This window comes from Terrapene carolina, unplaced genomic scaffold, assembly GCF_002925995.2.
Source record: "Terrapene carolina triunguis isolate 2854851 unplaced genomic scaffold, T_m_triunguis-2.0 Scaffold141, whole genome shotgun sequence".
NCBI classification, from domain to species: domain Eukaryota; kingdom Metazoa; phylum Chordata; order Testudines; family Emydidae; genus Terrapene; species Terrapene triunguis.
Window position 1 is genome coordinate 1992442 of NW_020664492.1, and position 25998 is coordinate 2018439.

General features: G+C 42.5%; 1 protein-coding gene across 1 annotated transcript in view; it reads right to left on the minus strand.

Annotated features, from left to right (window-relative positions):
* Positions 1-10382: 10382 nt before the first annotated feature.
* The window catches only part of LOC112103660 (mitochondrial intermediate peptidase-like), a 121526-nt gene continuing 105910 nt past the window's right edge, over positions 10383-25998 (minus strand). Inside the window, exons 16-18 of the mRNA XM_029911992.1 lie at positions 20289-20410; positions 17695-17768; positions 10383-10636 (exon numbers count right to left, since the gene is read on the minus strand). Of these exons, the coding sequence (XP_029767852.1) occupies positions 10539-10636; positions 17695-17768; positions 20289-20410 (294 nt within the window). The 3' untranslated portion in view covers positions 10383-10538. The remainder of the gene's footprint in view (positions 10637-17694; positions 17769-20288; positions 20411-25998) is intronic.

Consider the following 25998-nt stretch of genomic DNA (forward strand, 5'->3'; position numbering starts at 1 on the left):
GGCAGGGCGACCAGAAGCAGCAGCAGCAACGGGGCCATAGAGGGCGGGGTGCTGCCATGCAAGGCCCGCGTCCCGCTCTCCGGAGCTCCGCTCCCTCTGGGGCTACCCTGCCCCGGCTCCTCAGCCCCCTGCCGGGGCAGTCCCCCGGCTCTGCCCTCCTGGGTCCCGGCCGGTCCTGGAGGCGGGAGCCCTGGCTGGAGGGACCCTGGGCTGAGGCGCAGCCCGGGAGCCCCGCTGCTTACCCCGACCCTGCCAGTGCCGGACTGGCTGGAGGTGAGGGGGGAGTGGGTGGAGTCAGCACTGGTGGAGGGGAGCCCAGGGCTGGGGTGGCAGGGGGTGTGTGGGGGGGGAAGAGAGAGCCCAGGGCTGGGGCAGCAGGGGGTGCAGGTGGGGGAGGGCACTGGTGGGGGGGGTGAGAGCCCAGGGCTGGGGTGGGGGCAGCCAAAAAATGTTTTGCTTGGGGTGGCAAAAAACCTAGAGCCGGCCCTGGGCACACTCTCCTAGGGTGGTGAAGAAAAACACTTTGGGGGGGGGGCGTGGTTGGGGCCTGAGCCAGCTTCCACACCCGGGGCCTCTGGCTGCCAGCTCTGGCCGAGGCTCTGCTCCTGGCCCCATCCCCAGCTCTGGCCCCAGGCTTCACCCCCTTAACCCATCCATAGCCCCCCACTCCCGGCCTGGGGCAAGGGAGTGCAGGTAGGGGCGAGGTAAAAACTTTGGGGCCCACTGATCTACATCTTTCTTGAATTGTAGACACTATAACTGGACAAAGTATTCTAGCAGGGGACACACCATTACCAAATACAGAGGAATATATCACCTCCATATTCCTACTTGCTATTGCTCTGTTTATATAGCTAGAGATTGTATTCGTCCTTTCGGTCACAACTTTGCACTGAGAGCTCATATTCAGCTGATTATATATCAATCCCCCCACCCAAGTCTTTTTCTGAGTCACTGCTTCCCCAGGATAGAGTCCCCCATCCTGTAAGCACACTCTTTGGGTGCAGACCTACCTATCTACCATCTGAGAGCTGTGACCACATGGCCCAGCTACCTAACCTCTGAGCTCAGTGCTAACTCCCCAGACTCCCTCTGAAGTTTGATCACACCCTCTCCCAGAACTCCACTCAAAGGTGCGAGCCTTCTGGTTTCCTCCTTCAAAGGACCACATGGCAGGCGTAGCATAAAATACACAGACATTTACACTAAAAGTGGAGAATTGAGACGGGTGTGATCTCTGCACCGTCTGAGTTCTGTTAAACCTCTTTTTATTCGCAGGCATATATATGCCCAGTGAATGAAGGGTTGTCCTACAGTCCTTCAGCGAATCATCCCTGGTGTCACTGAATAACTTTAGACCATTGAAAGACAGGTCCTTAATTATGTTCTGGACTTCATCGGGAAATCCTGAAGACTGAGGCTGTGCATTACTACAGTAGTGATGGAACTATATCAGCTGCATCCAGAGAGGCTTGCAGTGTTGCAGTACCCAAGAGCTGCCCTTTGGCAATGAAACTTGAAACTGTTCTTTGGGCTCTTGTGGCAGATTAAATGAGCTAAACCGCATATCATTAATGTGATTGTATTTTGCCAGCATCACCTGATAGTTAGCAATTCAGAATTATAGGGTAGAAGAAGAGCAACTCAAATCAGAAACTTCACATTTGTTTGTCCTGTGAGTCAGATCTATGTCCTTCAGTATGTGAATAATGTCTCTTGTTCTATTGCAAATCCTAAATAATGTGAAATGTTTATGTGCAATCAAAATAAAAATGTATGGAGTATGTCCTCCAAACTTAGAAGATATAAAGGATTTTGTTGGTTTGCATTGTAAATAATTGTTGCACTCTAGAATAGGAACTGTCTGACTCAAGGAAGAAGAAATGTTAAAAGATGTAAACCAGCATAAAACTTTGAAATATTAAGAGAAATTGCCTAAGGGTGAGGTGAGAATCCCAATTAATAGTAGGAGCTAATAAAAAACAACCCTTGAAATGAATCAAACTTAAAAAGCTTCCGATAAGAAAAGGATTACAGAAATTTGTTACACACCAGCGCCATCCACTGGATACCAGTGGAAATAGCAGAAAAACTAAGAAGCTGAAATCTGAGCACCTACTTGGCACATGTCCAATAGGAATCAGAGAGTGGCCCCCTTCAACAAACCCCGAAACTAAGGTATATGAAACCCTCCTGAGCATAAGAGAGTTGACTGAACCCCAAACAAAAGCTGCAGAATCCTAAGTGTGACTGATTCCTGGAACAGAGTTGTGTGGAAAGGAATCTTCCTCATCCCAAGATTAGGAGGATAAGAAGAAGAGGTGAGATTTCATTTAAAAGATTGTATTTCCCTTTCTATTCTTTAATATAAATAACTGTATGTTATCTTGCTAAACTTACATTCTCTACTGAGACCCTCACGTAGCCATATTTTAGATTTTAACTCCTTTATAAATCCAAGCAAATTGGCCTAAGAGATAGAAAAGAAATGTTTTAAGCAACTGCTTTTAATATTTTAAACTCTTCCCTTTTGGACCAATCCATTCAAACTGTACTAACCACACCCTTCAAAGTGCCTTAAAGACAAGTGCATCCTTGGAAGTAAGACAAATGTGTTGGGTACTAAAGAATTGAGAAGTGATGATCATAAGTAAATATAATAAATCTTGATACAGTATTTTGCATTGTTCCTGGATATAACTGTTGAGCCTCAACTCTAGTCTGTGATAATTGTTTGCAAGACTGTATTGTGTATGTAGTACACACAATGAGTTGTGTCTACATCTGAGTGGTGAACTGTTGATTATACATTAATGTGGTTCTGGGTGAATTAATAAATTATTGGTTGGTTAAGAATAAGCAAGTGTCCTGATTTGAGAAAAACTGTTCAAGCAAAAAGTTGACCTAAAACGAGCCCAGCATTAAAACTAATAAGCTAATGCTCCCTGAACTCAGTAAGAGGAGGTTGCTTATCTGTAACTGGAGGTTCTTCAAGATGTGTGGTCCCTATCTGTATTCCACACGGAGTGCATGAGCACAATGCACCTGAGTCCAGAAGTGTTTCTTAGCAGTGCCTGTTGACCCGCATGTGTCTTCTTGTGCTTGCAGTCAAGGGAGAGGTTCGAGGAGGTGGTTGTGATAGAGGCAGGGAAGCGTGGCCGTTGAGATCGGTGCCACTGATGTGGGGGCTCCTCCTGATATTGACAGTAGGCCGGATAGGCAGCGTGGGCAGAACGGTTGCCTCTGCTGCCTGCATCTCAGGGCCGGAATATATATACCAAGGGACCATAGTGTGACTCTGGAGCTCTTCAGTGAGTGGAGGGATTAGTCCATCTCTTTGTGTAACAGCTTGTTCTTGTCAAAGGGAAGGTCCTTGATTGTATTTTGGACCTCCTCTGGGAAGCCGGACGATTGTGCATAATGACCCTGGTCACTAGAGAGCAAGAGGATGTGTCAGCCGCGTCTACAACAGCCTGGAGGCCCACCTTGGCAACCAGTCACCCTTTGTCTACCAGTGCCTGGAGCTGCTGTTGCTCGGGCAGCAGCTTGTCCTTGAACTCTGCTAACCTGCTCTAGTTGTTAAAATCATACTTGGCTAGCAGAGTCTGGTTGTTAGCAATGCAGAATTGTAGCCCTGCTGAAGAATATACCTTCCTCAGCAGATCCATCTGTTTAGCTGCCCTGTCTGGAGGGGTTGACTTGTGAGGATGTTTATGTGCCCACTCTGCTGCCTCGTAGACACCCAGGAAGCTGGAGGGGTGGGTCAGTGAAAAGAAAATCCACCCCTTTAGCTGGCACAAAATACCACCTCTCCACCCTCTCAGGAGGCAAGGGTGTGCCACACTGCCCACGCTGGTTGGAGAATGGCCTCGTTAAAGGGCAGAGCTACCCTTGGAGGATAGAGGATGTTGTAGGTTCTGAACCTCCTCCAAGGGATACCCAGGTCTGCTGCTACCCTCTGGAGCAGGTCCTGGTATTGGTCGTCTGGCGGAGAGAGCAGGAGGGGAATAAGTGCCTTGTCTGGCAAGGAGGATGCAGCAGTGGGGACTAGTGGAGCTGGCGGTACCAGTTCAATGTCTGCCTCTTCCTCATAAATAGGGCCCTACCAAATTCATGGTCCATTTTGGTCAATTTCACAGTGATAGGATTTTAAAAATAGTAAATTTCCTGATTTCAGATATTCAAATCTGAAATTTCAGTGTTGTAACTGTAGGGATCCTGACCCAAAAGTGGGCTGTGGGGAGGTCGCAAGGTTATTGTATGGGAGTTACGGTATTGCCACCTTTACTTCTGTGCTGCTGCCTTCAGAGCTGGGACCTCAGCCAGCAGCCACCACTCTCTGACTGCCCAGTTCTGAAGGCAGCAGTGCAGAAGTAAGGGTGGCATAGTATGATATTGCCATCCTTACTCCTGTGCTGCTGCTGGCAGGGTGCTGCTTTCAGAGCTAGGTGCCTGGCCAGCAGCTGCTGCTCTCTGGCCACCTAGCTCTGAAAGCAGTGCAGAAGTAAGGGTGGCAATATTGCAACCCCCCTACGATAACCTTGCAACCCCCCCACCCCACGACTCTCTTTTGGGTCAGGACCCCCAGAGTGAGAAATGCTGGGCTCCCCCATTAAATCTGTATAGTAGGGTAAAAGTACACAAAAGACCAGATTTCACAGTCCATGACACGTTTTTCACGGCCGTGAATTTGGTAGGGCCCTACTCATAAACCAATGGCACCGTTGGGTGAGCGGGAGACGGCTAATAGGACACCTGAGATGGTGCCTGGCATCTGTTCCCCAGAATGGCCAAAAAGAAGGGTTCCTCGGATGTGGTGGGCTCCATGGTAGTGGTACCAGGTCTCCATTGCCAGATCGTATGACGGTAGGTAAGGCAGTCTGGGACTTTAGTCTGGACTCCGGCATCACACCCAGGAGAACGAGGGTTCTGGCTCCGAAAGCTACTCCAACTCCGGTTCTTCCCTTGCTGGAACCATCTTCATCAGTACTGGAGGGCTGCGGTATAGCAACGGGGCGGGCTTCTCCAGGAACAGTAGAAGAGGTTCATCCTCTGGAGTGAGGATGTCACAGGTGAGTGGGGGGCTGGATAGGAGTGGAGACTGTGGGTAGGGTATGATCAGCTCCTCCGGAGACAGGAAAGGCCCAGAGTGCCCGGAAGTCCACAGTGTACCTTTGGAGATGCCAAAGTGGCATGGTGGCATCTGTGGAGCTGGCCTGTCTGGGTGGCACAGAGGTACCGGTGGAACAGGAGGTGCATGTACCCATGAGCATTCTAAATGCCTGCGTACTGAGGTTGCTGTCGGTACTTTTGGATCTTGTTTTTGCCTGGCCTTACCCTCCACACAGGGAAGGTTGGGTGCTGGTCCAGCTGGTTTCATGCGCTACATCTCACCTGACCGGGCCCGGCTCGAGGAGGAAATGCAGCAGTTGGGAGCAGTCCGCAGCAGAGATCTGCTCCTGATCCCATAAGAGTGTTTTTTACTCTCATGCTGGGACTTGTCCTTCGGTACCGTCGGGTCTGGGGCATGGGCAGTACTCGGAGTGGTGCTCGCTGCCGGTGATGGTCGTTGTACAGGAGAGGGTCCCAGGCCCAGATCCGAGTGTGCCCTCAGTCTCATGGCTTCCTCCATCAAAGTATTTACAGAGGCGGAGCTCTTGAGCTTCCCAGGTGTGAGGCAGGAAGGACTTGCAGATGGAGCAGCGAGCTGTGATGTGTGCCTCGCTGAGGCAGTAGAGGCACTGCTGGTGCTTGTCACTCACAGAGAATGAGTAGTGGAATACACATGGGGCCATCACTCAAAAAGAGGATATCCTATTGGATTCTATTATATATCTATTATATTTTATTATATATAAAAATCTAACTGACCCGTGGCAAATTCATGAATTGATGCTAGTTCATGCTTTCAGTGGCAGCAGAGCCAGTGCACCTGTGCTGCATCAGCTGACCCAAATGAGCTTTAAAAGAGGGCACCTGGACCTAGAGGAGAGGAGAGACCTTGCGAGTCACAGCTAGGAAGCAGGAGCAGCAGCAGTACTGCCCAGAGTTCCTTGGGAGGGGAGGCAGTGAGAACCTGCGAGGTTTAAGGGGGAAAAATCCCCTGGGAGTAACAGCTCAGGGTGAGTTGAAGAACTGTTTTTGATTGTTTTGCTTAAGTTTGAGACAATAAAACTGCCTAAAAGACTGTGGGCATGGCAGTGGATCTTTTGGGGCTGGGGGGAAGCCCAGTTGGGGCCCCACTGTGTTAGATGCTGTGCACACAGCAGAAAAATATGATCCCTCCCCTGAAAGGCTTATAATTTTATAGCCGCTAAATCAAGAATACAGCACAATTTGAGATTAAAATATGACTCCAAGATACCATGTTAACAAAAAACAATTTTTGGGTAGCTAGTTTGGAAGCCCCAATGGTAAAATTTGGAAAAGAATTACAGCGGTTTTGTTGTTTAAGGGGAGTTGCACTGCTGGTCAGAAGAGAGATCTCAGATTACTGAAAACATGTGTATTTGCTGGAAAATAAAAGTTCCTAAAAGAAAAAAAAAAGGAAAATGCATCAGTCATTTGAACAGCTGGAAACATTTTTGGAAACACCATATAAAAGAGGGAGAAATTTTCATTTAGAATCATATTTCCTCTTCTATAATGAGCAGCACAGTGGCTATACAATGCATTCTCAAGAGACTTGATCATGTCTACTGTTTTATTTCCCAAAGATATTCACAAAATAAAAACCAGTGGAGTTGACAAATTGTTTCTTTGCAAAAATCCAAAGCTGGAATTGATTATTAGTTTTATTTATTTCCCCATTAGCAATCCCAAAAGCTAAGAATTTGAGTGAAAACTAATTCAGGTCCACTCTGTTGTGAAAAAACATCCTCTTTGCAGAATGAGAAACTCAAGGTAATCAGCCATAACTCTAAGGGCAGGGCCACAGGAGGAGGGCCTGGCTGTGGCGTCCAACCTGACTGGGAAAGCGGAGTCTGTTTGTCAACCTCACGCTGTGGTCACAAGCCCCTGCATTTTCCTCACTAGCATGAGTACTCTGCACTCTACCCTCACCCTTCCCAGGAACGTACCTATTTCTTCCCTCCCCGCCTCTCCACCCAAGGGCCCTCTTCAGCCTCCATCTCTCACTCTCTGTCTGAGCGGGGTCCAAACCCCAACAGTGACAGTACATGGGCCTTCTACGGACCATGACAATCTGTGGACTAAATGGGCGGCACGGTTTGTGCAATGTGTAGTGTATGCAAGAATGTTGTGTGGCCACGCGTGTGTGCAATTTAGAGGGAACATTGGCCCCAACCAAGATCAGGATCCCATTGTGCTGTACAAACCCTCCCTCTATCATAATCAGTTATTCAAACATGTTGACCTGGATAGACACTGATAGCTTGATCCTCTGGAGAAAACATGTAAAAGAATATTAATTACTACAATCTCGTAATTCAAATCAGCATCCGGAGGTCCTTGAAATATTCCATGAAGTGTTGGTATACTGTTGTGACAACTGGGCCTACAAATTTACCCAAATTGTGAGCTCAACTGTAAAAAGTATGCAAACGTTCATTAAATGGTACAATAACCTATAATAACAATGTTGATGGAGAAAGGTACGAAAGGGAGACAGAATAACTGAATTAGTCTAAATAAAAAGGCCAAGTTGATATAATTCAAGGACTGTGTTGAAATTATGCTTGTTTAAAAAAAGAGATATTGAGCCAGAAGTTAAAGAGCCAGAATTAGTATGTCAGATATAAGGCCTAATCGGTCAACAAAAAAATGAGGGGATGATCTATTCCACCCATCACTCCCTTTCCGGGTCCTTAAAAGAAAGATTTTGTGGGAAAGGTGCAAAAGAATAAAAAGGAACAAAAAGAAGAACAGACGGACGCTACTAGAGTGAGTTGTTGCCACCCCCACAGTCTCTTAAAATCCCAGGCCTGATCCTGAGAGGCGAGCAGACCAGAGAGGGTGATATCCAGATGCCATCACCACCCATACGAGCACCAGCTGAATACTAAACACTACGTGGGCTGACAGTTATTACCATCTTTGATATCATCTAAAAGGCTGTCTGTCATAAAGTGTTTTTTTCTTTCTAAAACTCTCTCCAGCTACAGGGAAAGGGAACAAGGAATCTTGTTAAAACAAGAACACTCTACATTTCAAATGCTTTAACTGTTTTTCCTTCTTTTCTGTTTCTTCAATAAAAGGTTAAAAGGATTTTTAATGGTGTGTTTGCCATGGTACTAAGCAAGCTGAGGTCCCTGCATACTGAACCCTGAACCTTGTTTAACACTGTTTAACGTTGTAAAGTGACTGGTTATGTTAACACTTTTGGCCCATATATTCCATCTAAATTAATACAAAAATGCCGACGCTTATTATGGTATCCTTTGAGAAGTCTGAGTCCTTATAACATGTGGGTGGGTGGTGTTGGCATCTAAATCCAGAGCAAATAGTCTAATTTTCCTAATAATGCATTTTTTCCTCATTTACTTTATAAAAAATGTTTAACTACAGTATGGTAAATTTAAAAGAGTTGCACACACTTCCTCTTTAGGGATAAACTAAGTACAGAATGTAATACATTAGATATGAAACAGACTACACTCACAGGAGTTAACATGTTGACCACTATTGAAAATGTACCCAATATTGCTATGTCAGCAAAGAAATTCCATATTTAATTAAAAATACACATGGTTTAAAATAGTTAAATATCAGTTAGGAATAGGATTGCTGTACTAACAATTTAAGCACCAGTAAATGTCCTGAACACACACAGTAGAACCTCAGAGTTACAAACACCAGAATTATGAACTGACCAGTCAACCACACACCTCATTTAGAAGCAGAAGTACGCAATAAGGGAGCAGTAGAGACACAAAAAAACAAAAAATCCCAGTATAATACTACGTTAAACGTAAACTACTAAAAAAATAAAGGGTAAGCAGCATTTTTCTTCTGTATAGTAAAGCTTCAAAGCGCTATTAAGTCAATATTCAGTTGTAAACTTTTGAAAGAACAACCATAACATTTTGTTCAGAGTTACGAACATTTCAGAGTTATGAACAACCTCCATTCCGTCTGACGAAGTGGGAATTCACCCACGAAAGCTTATGCTCCAATACATCTGTTAGTCTTAAAGGTGCCACAGGACCCTCTGTTGCTTTCTCCATTCCTGAGGCGTTCGGAACTCTGAGGTTTGACTGTACCTCAACATCACAAGCATCCAATGAGTACCAAAGTGGGAGGGAAAGCATCCAAGATGTGACACCATTTTTCAATGCATGTAAAATTGTGACTTATTTCACAAGCTATATCAAATACGACTTAATTACGGTTTGTCCCATAAATGAAAAATAAATTAACAGCTTTTTTTCTCTTCTTCCACTTTCTCCCCATATTTTTTTTTTATGTTAAACACCTGATACCTTACCCAACTCTCGTTCTCTGTCATCTCTTCCCTTTTCTATTTCCTCCTGCAAGTCCTTTGTTTTCTAAGTTTGTCTTTTCTTTCTCCCGGTCATGAAGCTGAATTCCATTTTGGTGTTTGTCCCTTAGTTCTTCATTCCACTTCTCTTTTTGGATACATACTTTTAGTCCTTAACTCAGTCTTTGTTCTCTTACTTTTGCTTACTCTCTCTATGCCACTCCTCCATTTTGAAATAATTTAGGAAACCCACTCTCTCCATGCTTTTTTTCGCTCTCTTAAAAATTTTCTTCCCTCCACATCCTTAGCGTTTCCTTCACTCAACTTTTTCTTTCCCTATATGCTCCCCGGCCCTCATTCCATTCCCCATACAGGCTCCCATCCTCACTTCTCCCCAGTTTCTCTTCTCTGCACAGCAAATCAGGCTGTTTCTCTCCCTTCCCCTGATGCAGAACATCCCATAGTCTTCTATAAAGAACAGGGTGAAAAAGCTTGACAAGTACTGATGTAGGCAGGTGAGAAGGAACCATGCAAACAACCCTGAGTCATGATAGTTTTGTGCTAATCCTAAATTTAAATAAATTAAATTTAAATTAATGGAGATATCCTATCTCCTAGAACTAGAAGGGACCCCTGCCTTCACTAGCAGGACCAAGTACTGATTTTGCCCCAGATTCCTAAGTGGCCCCCTCAAGAACTGAACTCACTACCCTGGGTTTAGCAGGCCAATGCTCAAACCACGGAGCTATCCCTCCCCCAAATTCAATAACTGTGTACTGAAAGAGGTCTCATTCCTACCACCCATCTTGGTGAAGGGCTGGATTTCCAGATAGCCATACACTCATAAGGTACATTCAAAGAGCATATTCCCAACAGTCTTCTTTTACAAGTCCACTTGAAACATTAGCCCATCATCTTCTTAAATAAAACCACATACAATCCATTAAAACAAACTATTTATTTTAAGATTCTACAAATAATAACTTTGTTTTTATAGAGGACCAGTCTTAACAATGATGGACATAGTACTGCCGTGGCTATTTGTTTCTACTTCTCAATGAACAGCTGTGAAACAAAAAACAATCAGTTCAGTTCCATGTTATTCTGAGTCCATGAAGAACGTTTCAAAGTCCTGATCCAAGTCTGAAACAAGGGCGTTCACAAAGTCTTCAACAGAAGGAGACTTCTGAAGCATACCTATGGAAAGGAGCACAAGAAACTCGCAGTGAGAATCGCACCAACATGAAAGCCTTGACAATGTTTACCTGAACTAATTTGTGTGTGTCATACTGAACTGCTCCAGTACAGCTGTCATGATTTTTCACCAAGAAGCATACGAACATTCAACATGGGGATTATTTAATCAATCTACTTCCTACCTAGCTATCTGGCCCTTATCACAATAGTATCTGAGAGCCTCACAATCCTCTCAACACCACTGTGAGCCAGGAAGTATTACCCCCATTTTACAGATAGGGAAATAAGGCACAGAATAGAGTAAATGACTTTGGTAACACAGGAAATCTGTGGCTGAGCAGGGAACTGATCACAGATCTACTGAGTCTCAGGTCAGCACCCTATCCACTAGACCATCCTTCCTACTCTGATTTAGAAATGCCAGATGATCAAACTGTCACTACGTACTACATATAAAAATCAAACTGTAAATGGATTTACATTTTATCCCTTGGAAAACTCCATTTCTCTTCCACATTCTCTAACAACTCTCATGGTATTAACGCTCCCCCCCCCCATCATTAATATACATGCATAACCTAAGCATGTCACATAACCTTCTAGATATAAATCCTGTCACACCTTCTCCTCTCCCTATCTCATTTCTCTTGTCTTCACTTGTCCTATTATGTCCAAATTTAAGGCTCAATCCTGCAAAACATGTATCAAGCTTTCTTGAAGGTGGGGACCATTTCTTACTGGCTTGTTAAATGCGTCACACCCTTATAGTGCTGACTAAATAATAAGATCATGTGGGTCTAAGCTTGTTTAATTTCTATAATACAAGAATTATGTTCCTATTTTACACAAATTTAGAAATGTCTAGTCTTTGTAAAGACTCTATAGTATTGTTCCTGAATACAAAATTTTACTTGCAAATTTTGCAGACTCTTTGCTTGGGGGGGAAAAATAAATCATGTCATCTCAATTAACTGCTTTGCTCTAATCTGATTAACCAAGAAGATTCTATCTGTTCAAATCAGAAAGTTTCCCTGTGTGCAGTGGAATTTAGATTTTAAACAGTCAACTCACAATGGATTTTTTAAAGGAAAAAACGTGTTTTCTATAAAGCATCAGAATATACTGTCTAAATTATTTTCAGCTGTTTCGCTGTAATAAAAATGCATTAGTTTGCATTGTGTGAGTTTATCAATTATTAATATTTTAAACACTTTAAAAGGAAATTACATTACTTGTATTGGAAAACGTCAAAAACAGCTAATTCAGAGCCAGTTAGTGTAAAATATAAACTTTGTGGTTCTTTGAAGTGATTCACATTCTTACTGACAAAACTGCCAATGTAAATATAACCTTGCTCAACCCTTTACTATAGGCACACATAGTGCACATCTTCTTACATTCTTTCACATCCTTAGACCATTTGGTTTCAGTGGGAATAATAATTGCAGCATTTATGAAAAACAAAATCTTTCAGTGCATCTTGTAATAAAATCTGACTGGAGCCAACTGGCTTCATTAGACGTTTCTTGTATGTTAAGTAATTGCTAAATACAATAGTTCAAAAAGCAAGAAGAAAGAAAGTCTCCAGGCAATTTTGGATGGTTACTAAAAGACTTTCCTAGTTAGGATCTCACAGCATCCTGATTTTAATTAGGTTTAAGTGTATATTGCAAGTGTCAACATGAACTGCCATGACACAGTTGATTAATATCAAGCATTAAAAGAAAAAGAAAAGGTTCACACTGCAGATAGAATTAAAATGCAGTCAAGTAACACTTCTATTCAGATATTTTCAATATCAAAAGGAGCAGAAAAATGGTTATTTTTAACAACCTGACACACTCATTACTTTTCCCTTTAGCACAATAGGGTGTGGCTTGCACCTTTAGTTCATAAAGACAACTGAGCGACTTTTGCAGTACAGTATATGGGTGTGGCTTAGAGAAAGACCTACTTGTTTGTACAAATCAGTTATGGTGGATGGAAAAACAAACTCCATCTTGAATGAAGACCTGCAAACAGCAAGATGTCCGACTCTATCCCAAAGATACGTGCTCTGTGCATGGAAGGGATTCACTGTGTGTGGGTCTCCTCCTCCCAAGTGAGTTGGGCTGGCTGGAGGACAAGTATATTGCCACACTATCAGCCATGGAGAACCCCCCCTCTCCCCGAACAATACAGCCAAAGCTGGTACTATTTTTCAGCAGCTCTTTGCAGGGGGAATACCCCTGTAAGGAGGCCTCAAGGGGCAGCTCCCAACTGACAAGCCTGCAAGCACGGCTCCATTGCAACTTAACTGTGTGAGGGGAACAGGGGCAGTCAAGCCACTAAAATCCCTATGGCCTGTCCCTCTAACAGAACCATTTCCCCAGTACCCTGCACCCCCTTCCTGCCAGATTTTCCATGGGAAAGGGTGATCAGGAGCATGTTAACAGGACACATTGACTTTTCTGATATCATGTAAAAATAACTATGGACAAAGAATATGTAAGAAAATACTTTAAAAATTCATTACAAACACAATCAGCCTGTCCAGAGGACATACATCCAGGGTGTCAAAAGTATTAGCTGACAAACTTATAGACCACTGACAATTCTCCTTGAAAAACTGACAACCAGGTATGCAAAGAAAAAAGAAAAACAAATACAGTACCGGTTGCTTTTCAAAAAAGGAACGAAGAGCGATGCTAGGAATTACCTTCAAGTAAATCTTATTTCTTACCTTAGTACAATAGCAACACAGTAAAAATTCTACCCTATGGAAATTACAAAATGTGTGACTAAAGGGAACACTATAATATAGTTGGATGTTTATAAAGCTAAACAGTCTAAAAAACCTTATTTTAAAAATCATTGTGAATTATTTCAAATTGGCTTACATAAGGATATTAATGTAGATCCAAAATTGGTTAAAAGGACCATAAAAAAGGAAAGAAAAGTACCAGATTTTGTTCCAAATAAATTATTTTAAATACCCATCTTCAAGATTCTGGAATCAGACACACAATCGTAATTTTAATTGGCCCTCTACACAGTAGTTGCATCATTTGAGAATGCAAATAGACGTCTCTCATTTATCACTGCGATGATATACTGCATGGTGGTTGTTCTTTCAACAGCACCCAGCCCCGTGACAACAGCTGCTTTTAAGGTACTAGAGGAGGCGGGATCAGGAATATCTGCAGAATAAATTCTACCAATGCAAAAAGAGCACGCCCTGATTAAATAAAGTACTAGAGATTCTATTGTAAAGATCCAAAACACTGTAATTTAGAATAATCCTACTGCAGTGTTTGAATCTATTACTGCATAGAGGAGGATAGACTACAAGATCATAATGGTCTCTTTTGGCTTTAAACTCCATGAATATCTGTATTACAATATGTACACACACAACACTCCAGTCTAAATTATTTAATGAGATATCCACAAAGACTGACGGTTGCAGTTTTTTAAGCTGAGAGTATATTTCGTAACTTCAGCTTGACTCCCATTTCAGATCAGTCTCTCCCAAGCCTAGGGCAGCTGTGTTGCTCTCCTTCTGTGCTTTGAAGTTCTCTTCCACATTACAGCCCTGTGGTTAACCACACCCTTTCTGGGGATGGTTAACCATAACCTTCAATCACCTGTAATTGGGAAAATTATAAAAAACCTGTGGTCTCTGTCCCTCTGAAACACCGTAATTGTTTTGGCCTTGTTTAGTTTCGGCCAATGTCTACTGCTGTTCATAACTGATATTATAACAGCACTAGCATTTATATAAGCTCCTTATACATTAAAAGAGATGGGCAAATATTATCTAAAATCTTTGCAATAACTCCAAGAGGTGAGTACAATTTTACACATGGAGATACAGAGATAATAAGGGCCTGATTTGCAAAATTGCACAGGAGCAACTACATGCCTAATTTGCATATGTGATTACTTTGCACATGTATATTGGGTATTCGTGCACAGAAGTGGATAATTAGGTATCTGCCTACAATACAGTCACTGTATGAATGGCTTAGGAACACAACTTCACATCTATTTTGCAAGTGCACTTTTTAAAAATCAGTCTCTAGGAGGCAGATTTTCAAAGACAAAGAACAGTTAGGTTCTGAACTCCGCTTTGTGCTCTCTCTCAAGATTAGAAGATGCTAAGTTAGACAAAGAGTCAGGTCTGGCTTCCAGCTGTGTGATCAACCCACTACACTATGTGGCCCCTGAGCACCATCCTACCCATTTATTCTGAAGTGCTGCACACTGGGATTTCATGATACAAAGCAAAGCAGGGATCAATAATGTCTACATTGACACTTGGCAGAGGTGGACGAATGGATTTTATGCCATAACTGTATTTTTTTCTTTAAATACCAAATGATGGCCTCTTGAACAAAACAGCTGAAGTTATTTTCTATTTGTGGTTCCTACAGTACATATTTGTATCTAGTAAATAATTGGTCATGCAACAGAGTTAACGTCATGAGAAGATTTTGAAAGGACTTCATGGTGACACTGCATCTTTTAAAATAGTAATGCACGTTGCTGTTACTGGTGGGATTCAAATTCAAGCAAACAGATGTATAAATCTCAGGTCCTTAATTAAAGGCCCAGTCCAAAAGGAGTCTCTTCACTGATTTCAGTGGAAGTTGGATCAAGTCCTACATCTTCCTTATCAGTGAATCTGAAGGATCATGTGAGAGAAAGATTGAAGCTAGGGCTATATCTAAACATTTAAAAAATAAAAATGAGAAGACGATACAATCTGAGAAGCAACACTACAACACTGCAATAAAGAAAGTGAACAAGTGAAAGAATGTGTCATATTAAGAAGGAGATTTTACCAAAGAGTCAATGGAAATGATTAAATATGGCCAGCTTAGCACTGACACGTGCATTAACGTGCTTTAGAAGGGAAGAGCTTTGTGTGTGTTTAACCAGTAGTCAGACTTGCACAAGCATAAATCTACCTAAAAGTTAGATCTTGAAATCAGAGCCTAGAAAATTTAGACTTGTGAAATGTGGCACCTATTATCAGAGAATACTGAAACTTCCCCCATAAGAAAGTAGTGTCAGCAAGAGGTCACTATTGCTTGGTGGTAAAGGATGTATTTGGAGGAGGTGTGTGGAAATAGCATTTCTGCAGTTGGAGGAACAGTGTTTTGGAATGTCTTTTGGGAGGAACAGTGTTTTGGAATGTCTTAACGAAGAGGAGGATGGTGAGAGAGACACAAAAAGCTCACTGAAAAGGGTAACTGGATGATATTAAGGAATGACAACACATTAGAGTAGCTGACATTACTTTTCTGTTTAAAATCTTATTTCTGTACTAAATATAGAATGATGGGGACAGGAGAGTAAAAAGCTTTCACATATGTACAGTCCACAGTATTCATAACTGTTGCAAGATAAGCAAAGGAACTACCTAACCTCACATGGGTATGGCATAAAATGAAAAGTCAGGGTGACAAACCAAAACTGGACCACTTCATTTCAATAAAGGTTTTCATTTTCAGTGACAATTATTCCATCCCTCTACTGGGACACGTTTTGCCTTTTTTTTTTTTTTTTGATGAACTATTTTAGCACTAAAACAAGAACCCTACATTAAGTGAAAAGAAGAGACGATTTTCTCTGCTAATTTGTATGACTTCATCGATCTTTAAAAGCTCTCTTTTTAAAATCATCTTAAAGAACAACTAGAAAAAATTATGTAAGTACACACGGTGCCAGTGAATTTATCACTGCATAATGCTGATTGTTTATTCAGCATTCTTACTGCAAGTATCAATTATGCTCATACTGACAAATAGGAAAGAGGTACTGTTATCTGATTATTGTTATGCCTGTACAAACACAGACTAAATGCAGCTCTACTATTATAGTGCTTAATGTGACATAATAAGATTCAATTTAGTTTTTAAGGTTCCATTTATTTAAATAAAATTTGAAAAGGCAAACAGACTACATTTTACAAGTGACCATGCTCACTTTTCTCCCCCATTATCTGCTTTCCTTATAACAGTCTATATGACTTTTTTTCCATATTGCCCCCTACGCATGGCAGAGCTATGGATGTCAGGGTGCCTTAACTGTACATTTCTATATTTAAACATATTTGGATTTATTTTAAATGTAACCTTAACGCTGAATTTCCTGAAATTATAATGCTTCTTTTTGGAATAAATATACCATTTCAGGAATGAATTTTACCCTAAAATTACTGATACATACTCTCAACCGCAACTCAACAGTAATATATTTTTGTCTGGAAATATAAGCAAATAAAATGATGTACTCCCATAACAGAAGGGAAAACTCATGTGCAGTTATGCATGGTTTCATGTGCTTCATCAATGGAAACATCTTGTAGATTTCTTTATTCAAATAATATTTGAATCAGAGACTTGATTTAAGAATGCAGTTTATGTTCTTGTCTGCACCAAAAGGAATAAATACGAGAAGAGGATTCTAGAAGGGATACTGATCAAAACCAAATTTTGTTACAATCTTCAACCTACCTTTATATTGAGAGTGCATTATCAAAGTGCTGACACTACCTGAACTGCTTTGGTGCTATCAAAGTGACACTGAACAAAAGATTTCCTATTTCCACATCAGCAATATTTAGAATGATGGCCTTTCAGTTAATATATAGGTACAAATCAGTAAAATGAACTTAAAAAAAAATTAATGATGGTGTATCTCTCCTTTTTCAGAGCATCTGACTGGTACCTTTGAATTCTATGGACCACTCTGAAAGAGATTCCTTTCCAACACCTTATTCCCCTGCTGTTTGGATCTCAAAATATTTCATTCTTGGTATTACCATGAGTTCTAGTGATCCATGAAGCATTATTTGAGATCTAGTCTATTAAATTAGGTAAATCTACTCTACATATCCCCTTTAATAAATCCTATGAAAACGTTGGTTAAGTACAAAGGATTGGATAGGGAAATATTCTTAAATTATTTATTGCTATCTAATCGCAACCACTAATATTTGCAATGGGGAAAGAGGGCGGAACAGGGGGAGGAAGGCCACAGAAACAAAACAATCCTCCTTTTTCTTTTACCTTGAACCATGAGCATGGGCTCTTTTCCACCGCCATGTGCCAGCATCTCTCTGCGATAACGCTCACCCATTGCCCTGAAGGAAAAGACAGATAATATTACAGCCACCTGCATACACAACCCGTTCAGCTTTCAGTCACACTTGTCTCTGGTTTCTTTACAGAACAGACACAGTTATAGATCTAATAAAACCTGCCACCTTTAGACAATGGCTGCCTTCATCATATACTGATTAGAGAAATACACACTATTTAAAATTATGCAAGAATGAACTAAGCTAGATAGATTTAATATTTACAAAAACTATGTTGTTTTTATGCAATATTGTACTTTGCAAAGAACTTGTTAAGTCTTCACTGTTGTCAGGGGCAAATTAAGAAGTCTCTGATATAACTGCTTAGAGCACTTAGCTATGGTGTAAGAACAGTTTGGAATTTGTCATTTGCCAATATATCCAAAGAAGAAGAATATGACATAAGATTTTAAAATGAAAAAAGTCAATTTGTCAAAATAATACAAATAAGAACTAATGATTCCATTTCTACTGTGGATTTTCTTCCTTACCTGCATGCAATATCCCACTTCTGCACTGTCATGGGGCGACTGGTCCCTTTCATGGGAATCAGAACCCAGTCTGCCCACCACTGCCTTCTGAAAGCCCACATGGGAGTAACTGACTGCCCTGTGGTTATTAAAGTAAATAAGCACTGGACCTAATAAAACGGTTATGCGAGCTTAGTTAAGCTAGGTACTCTTGGGGAGAAAGTGCTTCTAGACATAATGCTATCACAGAGAGAAGGTGAGCTCCTAGGGACAGGAAGCTCCCAGGACAGCTCACTGGGGTAAGGAGCCTAGAAGGTATACTCCGCTCCTAGAGAGAGGAGATCTCAACAATGAGACCTACAATTGGCAGGCCACTAGGAAAGCCTGGTCCCAGCAAACAAATCTCCCAAATGGTGGCAGGAAGCCCAGTCTATCAAGAAATATGGGCTCTCCTGGAGAAGAGCTGCAGTTGGCAGGTCTCCGCAGACACCTAGTTCTAGGGAAAGATTCTAGTCCATGGACTCTAGGAAAGGGACCTGCTTGTAAAGGGCTTGGCCCTGGACAGAGGCGAGCAGTGGACTCAGATGGAACAAATAAGCTAAGATTGAGCTGAGAGTCAGACAGGGGGATAAAGGTTTTGCTTATATTTTGTGCTGGCCTTTTCGGTCATTAAATGAGACCCTCCTCTGTGTGGCTCAAATCTTCTCTCTCTCACCAATAGAAGTCCAATAAAAGATATTACCTCGCCCACGTTGTGTCTGTAATATCCTGGGACCGACACGGCTACAACTACACTGCTATATCTTCTAGCCACATTTAAATAACAGTTTTCTAAATGCATCAGGAAATGTTTTTGCTTATTGCCACCCAGTGGCACACATCCTGAACAAATACAGAACTTCCTTGTTTTAGGAAATCACTATTTGAATGTTAAATACAGTTTTGGCCCAAAACTAAAATAGATGTCAAAATGGATGACAAAAGTCCTAAAAGGTACTCTCTCAATTGTAGTGAGATTTTGATAGCTCACAAGATGTTCAAATTTTGTGCTACCTCAGTACAAATAAGCAATACCCCCCCAGTGTAGTCTGTCTAGATAAGCTGGAAGTTTCATCCAACAAACAAAACAAACAAACAAACAGTTAGATTCTCTGATATCAGCCAAATATAACACATTCAGGTAAAAAGCTTTACAAATTAAGGCAAACAGTTTCAAATATAGGTATCTAAATTTGAACGTGTGAATTTATTTGCTTATAGGCGGCTGTTATTAAATATATTTATTTATGGTAGTACCTACAGTGTGGTAGGTGCTTCCCAAACATTCAGGAAGAAACAGTATTTGCTCCACGGAGCTCACACCGTAAGGAGACAGACTAGTAGAAAGAGGCTAAGAGAAGCAGAATAGGCAACTAATGTACAAGTCAGCTCGACTGATTGTAAGAAGCAGGATAAAATTGGTCTTCAAGAGTGACTTTGATGTTGGCAGGGTAGGGAGTCTTGCAGATGAGCTCAGGAAGGCTGCATCATGCACAGGATACTGCACAGAAGGCGGCACGGAGGAGACTGGACGAGAAACTAATAAACAAGCAGATAAAGCTGTGTATACTAGCCGAGCAGAGGGATGCAATGCAAAGCTTGAAAGGGAAGATGACTATGAAGAGCTATGTGGAGCTTTGAAGGTGATGACAAGAAGCTTGTTTAATACTGACAGCTTCTTCTATGTCAAATAGAAGTGACAGGTATTTAACACTTTTGAAAATCAAGCTCTTTAATTAGATGACTACATATGGATTTTGGTGCCTCCCACTTGGCACCTACATTTTAAAATGCTGATGCCGTATTCTTTGCATCAGTGAACATGTCCTACAATTCACCTTATCATCTGTGGTTATGTTATATTTTGCTATGTTTTTAAAATCAAAATATTTAGAAAAAACAATTAAAATGACATAAAAAAATCAAAATGTTGCTATAAGTATGACAAGCAAATTTTCTGCTTCCCAGAGTTAGCACGCCATTCAGGTCTACTTCATGCACTCTCTCTTTTTACCTGTCAAATGGGTTCTGCACAAAACACTGTTTCCATACCATGGAGGCAATGGCCCTGGACATGAGGTAGGAGTAGTACTTGGCACCATATCCCACTAGATGGCTGAATCTCAGCTGCCATGCCTATAGGGAAAAGAAAACAGAATGGAAATCACATCACTTATATCCTTCCGATTATTTTGAGAACTTTTTATCAAAGATTGCAAGAGTTATATACTGAATTGGTTCATATATTACATTGACAGAAATCTGACAGTATTAAGGAGAAACAATGAAAGAAAAACTAATGTGTAGAACCGCATTCTAATAAATATTTTCTGAGCTAAAGACTACATTTTTCCGATGCTAATCATTATAATTAATATTATGAGCAAACAGAATCAAAGGCACAGAAAACTGTAACCAGTAAAAATCTCAGACATTTAATAATATTCACATTGTTTCTATTTGGTGTTAAAAGAAAACCACAATTCACTTGTTACAATTAACACCACATTTTTCCACATGGATAATTACAGTGTCACACCTGAAAAAGTTAAATCCATGAGCTTTTGCCAAAAACAAAATTATAGTAGAGACTTGTATATGTAAAGTACATCTTCCCACATGCCAAAGTACAAGCTCAGAGGTAAATGAACTACATCCACATGACATACCATTGTTCACAGATTTGTTTGTATATTTATAGCAGATTGTAAGTATACTGTTATTTGTCTATAAATTGTTACTTAGTTTTATGACTCATTCCACTGTTGCTGGACTCCTTTCTTTTACTTAAGTAGAGTACTTCCCTATTTCGCTCCATTTCTTTACCTTGGAAAATTGAAATGATCAGCTCTACTCTCATAGAAACAGAGTTTATGTTCTCAGATTTCCCCTGCCTGTAATGTGAAAAGGGGAGTAGAATTAAATTGAAAAGACATACTGTTTCCCTGCAGTCTTATATGCTTCTTCAATGTAAGATGGCTCCATCTAGCAATGGATCAACAAGAAACCGCTTCTCCCTTATTGGCTCCTTCTCAGGAAACGAAGAGGGAGTCAATTCAAAGATGTCATTTGTCCTGTTCAAACAGGATCAGAGATCTATGATAATCATAGAAGTGTAGGGGATCTCTATAGGTCACCTAGTCCAGTGCCCTCCACTCAAAGCAGGACTACATAACAACTAGGCCATTCCTGACAGGTATTTGTCTAACCTGTTCTTAAAAACCTCCAATGACAGAGATTCCACAACCTTCCTAGGCAATTTGTTCCAGTCCTTAACTACCCTGATAGCTAGCAAGTTTTTCCTAATGTCTAACCTAAACTGCCCTTGCTGCAATTTAAACCCACTGTTTCTTATCCTATCTGCAGAGGTTAAGAAGAACAATTTTTTACCCTCTTCCTTGTAAACCCTTTTATGTACTTGAAAACTGTTGTCTCCCCCTTCGTCCTCTCTTCTCCAGACTAAACAAACCCAATATTTTCAATCTTTCCTCATAGGTCATGTTTTCTAGACCTTTAAATCATTTTTGCTGCTCTTCTCTGGACTTTCTCCAATTTGTCCACATCTTTCCTGAAATGTGACACCCAGAACTGGACACAATATCAGTGCAGAGTACAGTGGAAGAATTATTTCTCGTGTCTTGCTTACAACACTCATGGTGATACATCCCAGAATGATGATAGTAGGTTTTTTTTTTGGGGGGGGGGGGGGGGGTTGCAACAGTGTTACCCTCATATTTAGCTTGAGATCCACTATAACCCCCTGATCCCTTCCTGCAGTACTCCTTCCTAGGCAGTCATTTCCCATTGTGTAGGTGTGCAATTGATTGTTCCTTCCTAAGTGGAGTATTTTGTATTTGTCCTTGTATTTGTCCTAGTACTTTGTATTTCATCTTATTTACTTGAGACCATTACTCCAGTTTGTGCAGATAGGATTAAAATTCAAAACAATCCTCTAAAGCACATGCAACCCCTCCCAGGTTTGTAGTTTCCGCAAACTTTATAAGTGTACTCTCTTCATGTGGGGGAGGTGGGACCGAAGGGTTCAGAGTGTGGGAGGGGGCTCCAAGCTGGGAAAGAGGGTTGGGGTGCAGGTGGTGCGGGCTCTGGGGTGGGACTGGCGATGAGGGGCTCAGGGCTGGGGCAGAGGGTTGGGGGTTCTGGGGTGGGGCCGGGGATGAGGGGTTTGGGGTGCAGGAGCGGGCTCAGGGCTGAGGTGTGTGGGGAGGTTCTGGGGTGGGGCCAGGGATGAGGGGTTTGGGGTGGAGGAGGGGGCTCAGGACTAGGGCAGAGGGTTGGGGTGCAGGGGTGTGAGGGCTCTGGGGTGGGACTGGCAATGAGGGGCTCAGGGCTGGGGCAGAGGGTTGGGGGTTCTGGGGTGGGGCTGGGGATGAGGGGTTTGGGGTGCAGGCTGCTCCGGGGCTACGGCGGGGAGAGAGGACTCCTCCCAGCTCTCTCTTCCTGCAGCAACACCTGGGCTGGAAGGGAGGGAGAGGCACCTCTCCCTGTCACAGCAGCTCTGGGGTTGGGGCCACGGAATAGGTGCCTCTCCCCCGGACTCTCCCCATGCCACGGTAGGTCCGGGGCTGGGCTGGGGCCAGCGGGGAGAGGCGCCTCTGCCTGCCATGGCAGGTCCAGGCCAGGTTGGGGCCAGGAGAGGGGTGCCTCACCCCTGGCCACGGCAGGTCCGGACCGGGGCTGGAGGAGGGGTGCCTCTCCCCCAGCTGCGGCAGGTCCGGGTTGTGGGGAGAGTCATCTCTCCCCGCCGCAGTCCTGAGCGCCTATGCAGCCTTGGAGGGAACTGAGCTGTTTTCCCTCCTACCATTCCTTAGAACCATGAATGCGATCATTTCATAATCACTGTCACCCAAGCTGCCTGTCAGTTTCAAATTCTCAACCAGTTCCTCTCTATTGGTCAATATCAAATCTAGAACAGCCTCTCCCCTAATTGCTTTCTTCACCTACTGAAATTAAAATGGTCTCCAATGCATTCCAAGAACTTGTTGGATAATCTGTGCCTTGCTGTATTATTTTCCCAACAGATGTCTGGGTAGTTGAAGTCTCCTATCACTACCAAGCCCTGTGTTTTGGATGATTGTGTTAATAATGTCTAGGGAATGCAACATCCTCTCCTGTTTTGGAGGTTCTGACAGAAAGAAGGGTTAACTCTTGGTAAATATGGAAAGGAGAAATCTCCCATTAGGGGACTATGTTAAATATGCCCAATGGCCTGTGATGGGATGTTAGGGGGGTGGGGATCTGAGTTACTACAGAGAATTCTTTCCTGGGTGTCTGGCTGGTGAGTCTTGCCCACATGCTCAGGGTTTAGCTGATCGCCATATTTGGGGTCGGGAAGGAATTTTCCTCCAGGGCAGATTGGCAGAGGCCCTGGGGGTTTTTCGCCTTCCTCTGCAGCGTGGGGCACGGGTCACTTGCTGGAGGATTCTCTGCACCTTGAAGTCTTTAAACCACAAGTTGAGGACTTCAATAGCTCAGACAGGTCAGGGGTTTGATACAGGAGTGGGTGGGTGAGATTCTGTGGCCTGCATTGTGCAGGAGATCAGTCTAGAAGATCATAATGGTCCCTTCTGACCTTAAAGTCTTCATGAGTCTATGAGTAAGCCACTTTGTCCTGTGGTGACCTTATGAAAAATAAGAAAACATTACCTAGAATACAGGACAGCTAATTTCTCTATGAACCTTGCCAAGGTTAAGGCTACAAGAAATGCTGTTTTGTATGCAAGTAGCTTTAGGGACACAAAATGTATTGGGGTAGAAGGGATGCATTAGGAGGATCTTGGACTCAAGATTAAGGGACTAATTCCTCTCACAGCAATTACCCCGTTGACTTCAATGTAGTTAAATCTGGTGTAAAGAGATAACATCCCCTGAGGTTCCAGGTGCTGGATCCTGATCATCATATTGGAGAGCGCCCTGAGAAAGCTGGAAACCAGGGAATGACACCCCCACTAGGAATCTTTCTATTTCACCTCTGGTGGCACTGATTCTAAACAGATGTGGTTACTGTATGCTAACATCCTTGAATTTTAGCCTATTGATGAGCCTATATGCCCCAAGTTGGACCCTGGAATCAGTCACTCCTCACCCTGGGACCTACGTCACTGGTGACCATACTTATTCTGGTTCTGACAAGGGAATCCTTCTGCACAATTGCAACTGTTCATCCAACAAGATGTAGGATAATGGAGGGTCTGCAAGCATTGGTTCTATTGTAGTTGAACTGAGGGAAGTAAGAAGTTTGAACAGAGGCTGGTCCAGGGTACTGTACAGAAGGCCACAAGCATTTGCATCACTAAGAGGGCAGATGGAACCTGCAGACACTGAGACTGTGTGGTGGGTAAAATCATTTCCATTCTGTCAGCAGATGGTCTGACTATCCCTTCAAGTACAAAACATTGCTGCTAGGTGGCATATGCAAAGGAGGGAGCTCTAGTTCTGGCTACCAAAGAAGTCTGAGAGGGAAAAGTCCCAGGACCTATCTGAGTGGACCTCTGGCAGAAGAAGTGCTTTGATTAACCATTTGTCGAAGTAGGGCAAGACCTGGATCCCCTGGATCTTGAGGAAAGTTGCCACAAATTCATGAGTAAATTCTGTGGATCATTCCCCAAGTGGCAGTTTTGTCCCAGAAAAAGATCTGGGAAAAGAATATTTACTGTTTTTTTTACTGTTTTTTCCCAAACTTTGGTCACCATTTTATCCAAACTAACCAGGAAGGGAAAGGCTTTCACCCAAATGGATCTCTCAGAGAAGTACTCTTTGTATGTGACTAGTTCAGGAAGGAGCACTGAAGTCTATGATTTGCTTGGTATTGCCAAAAAGCACTGAGGAATCTGAATCCAAGAGTTCTCCATCTTCTGATTGTTGTGAGGGAGCAAACTCAGGACTTTCTTGGATATTCATCGTTTTTAAAGCAATGAGGAGAGATCGAGTTGCTATATAAAATGGTGGAAAATGAACAGAGACCTACCTGTTGCTGTTGTCTTTCTGGAAGGCAACAGTGAAGAATCTTCTGAGGTGTCCTTTCTCACTCTCAGCTTCTTGCTTTTGAGAGAGATGGCAATTCAATCCTGAGGACAAGTGTAATCCAGAGCTCACCAGCTTCATCTGGCCACTGAGAAGCACCCTTGGACGGGAGGCTCATATAAGGACATTGTCCCATCCCAGGCTTTTTATGAAGGCTTAATGGAGAAGTTTGGCTAGGCCTGGTAAATTTTTTCATTGATTATTATTTATTATTTGCATTACCATAGTACAGACACCCCCCAGCTTACGCAATCGTTCCGTTCCGGAAAGCCTCGTGTAACTCAAATTTTGGAAACGTATACCTGTATGTTACGCAAAAATTTCCACAACTCGAAAATCCTATTTCTGGCTTATGGAACTTTTTCCGTAAGCGCGAATTTGAGTAAGTTGGGTCTTGCGTAACCCAGGAAGCGTCTGTACTTAATAGCTCTGTTCATGGACCAGGACTCCATTGTGCTAGGTACTGTACAAACGCAGAATAAAAAGACAGCCCCTGCCCCAAAGAATTTCCAGTCTAAACATAAGGCAAGAGAGAACAGATGGACACAGACAGACTACTGGGGAGTACAAGGTGTGACAGACCCAGACCAGTTGGGTGCAGGAGTCTGGTAGAAGGCAAATATACTGGGTACTGGATGAATAGTTTTCTGTTCCCTGAGTGACCAGAGCAGGGCCTGCCCTAG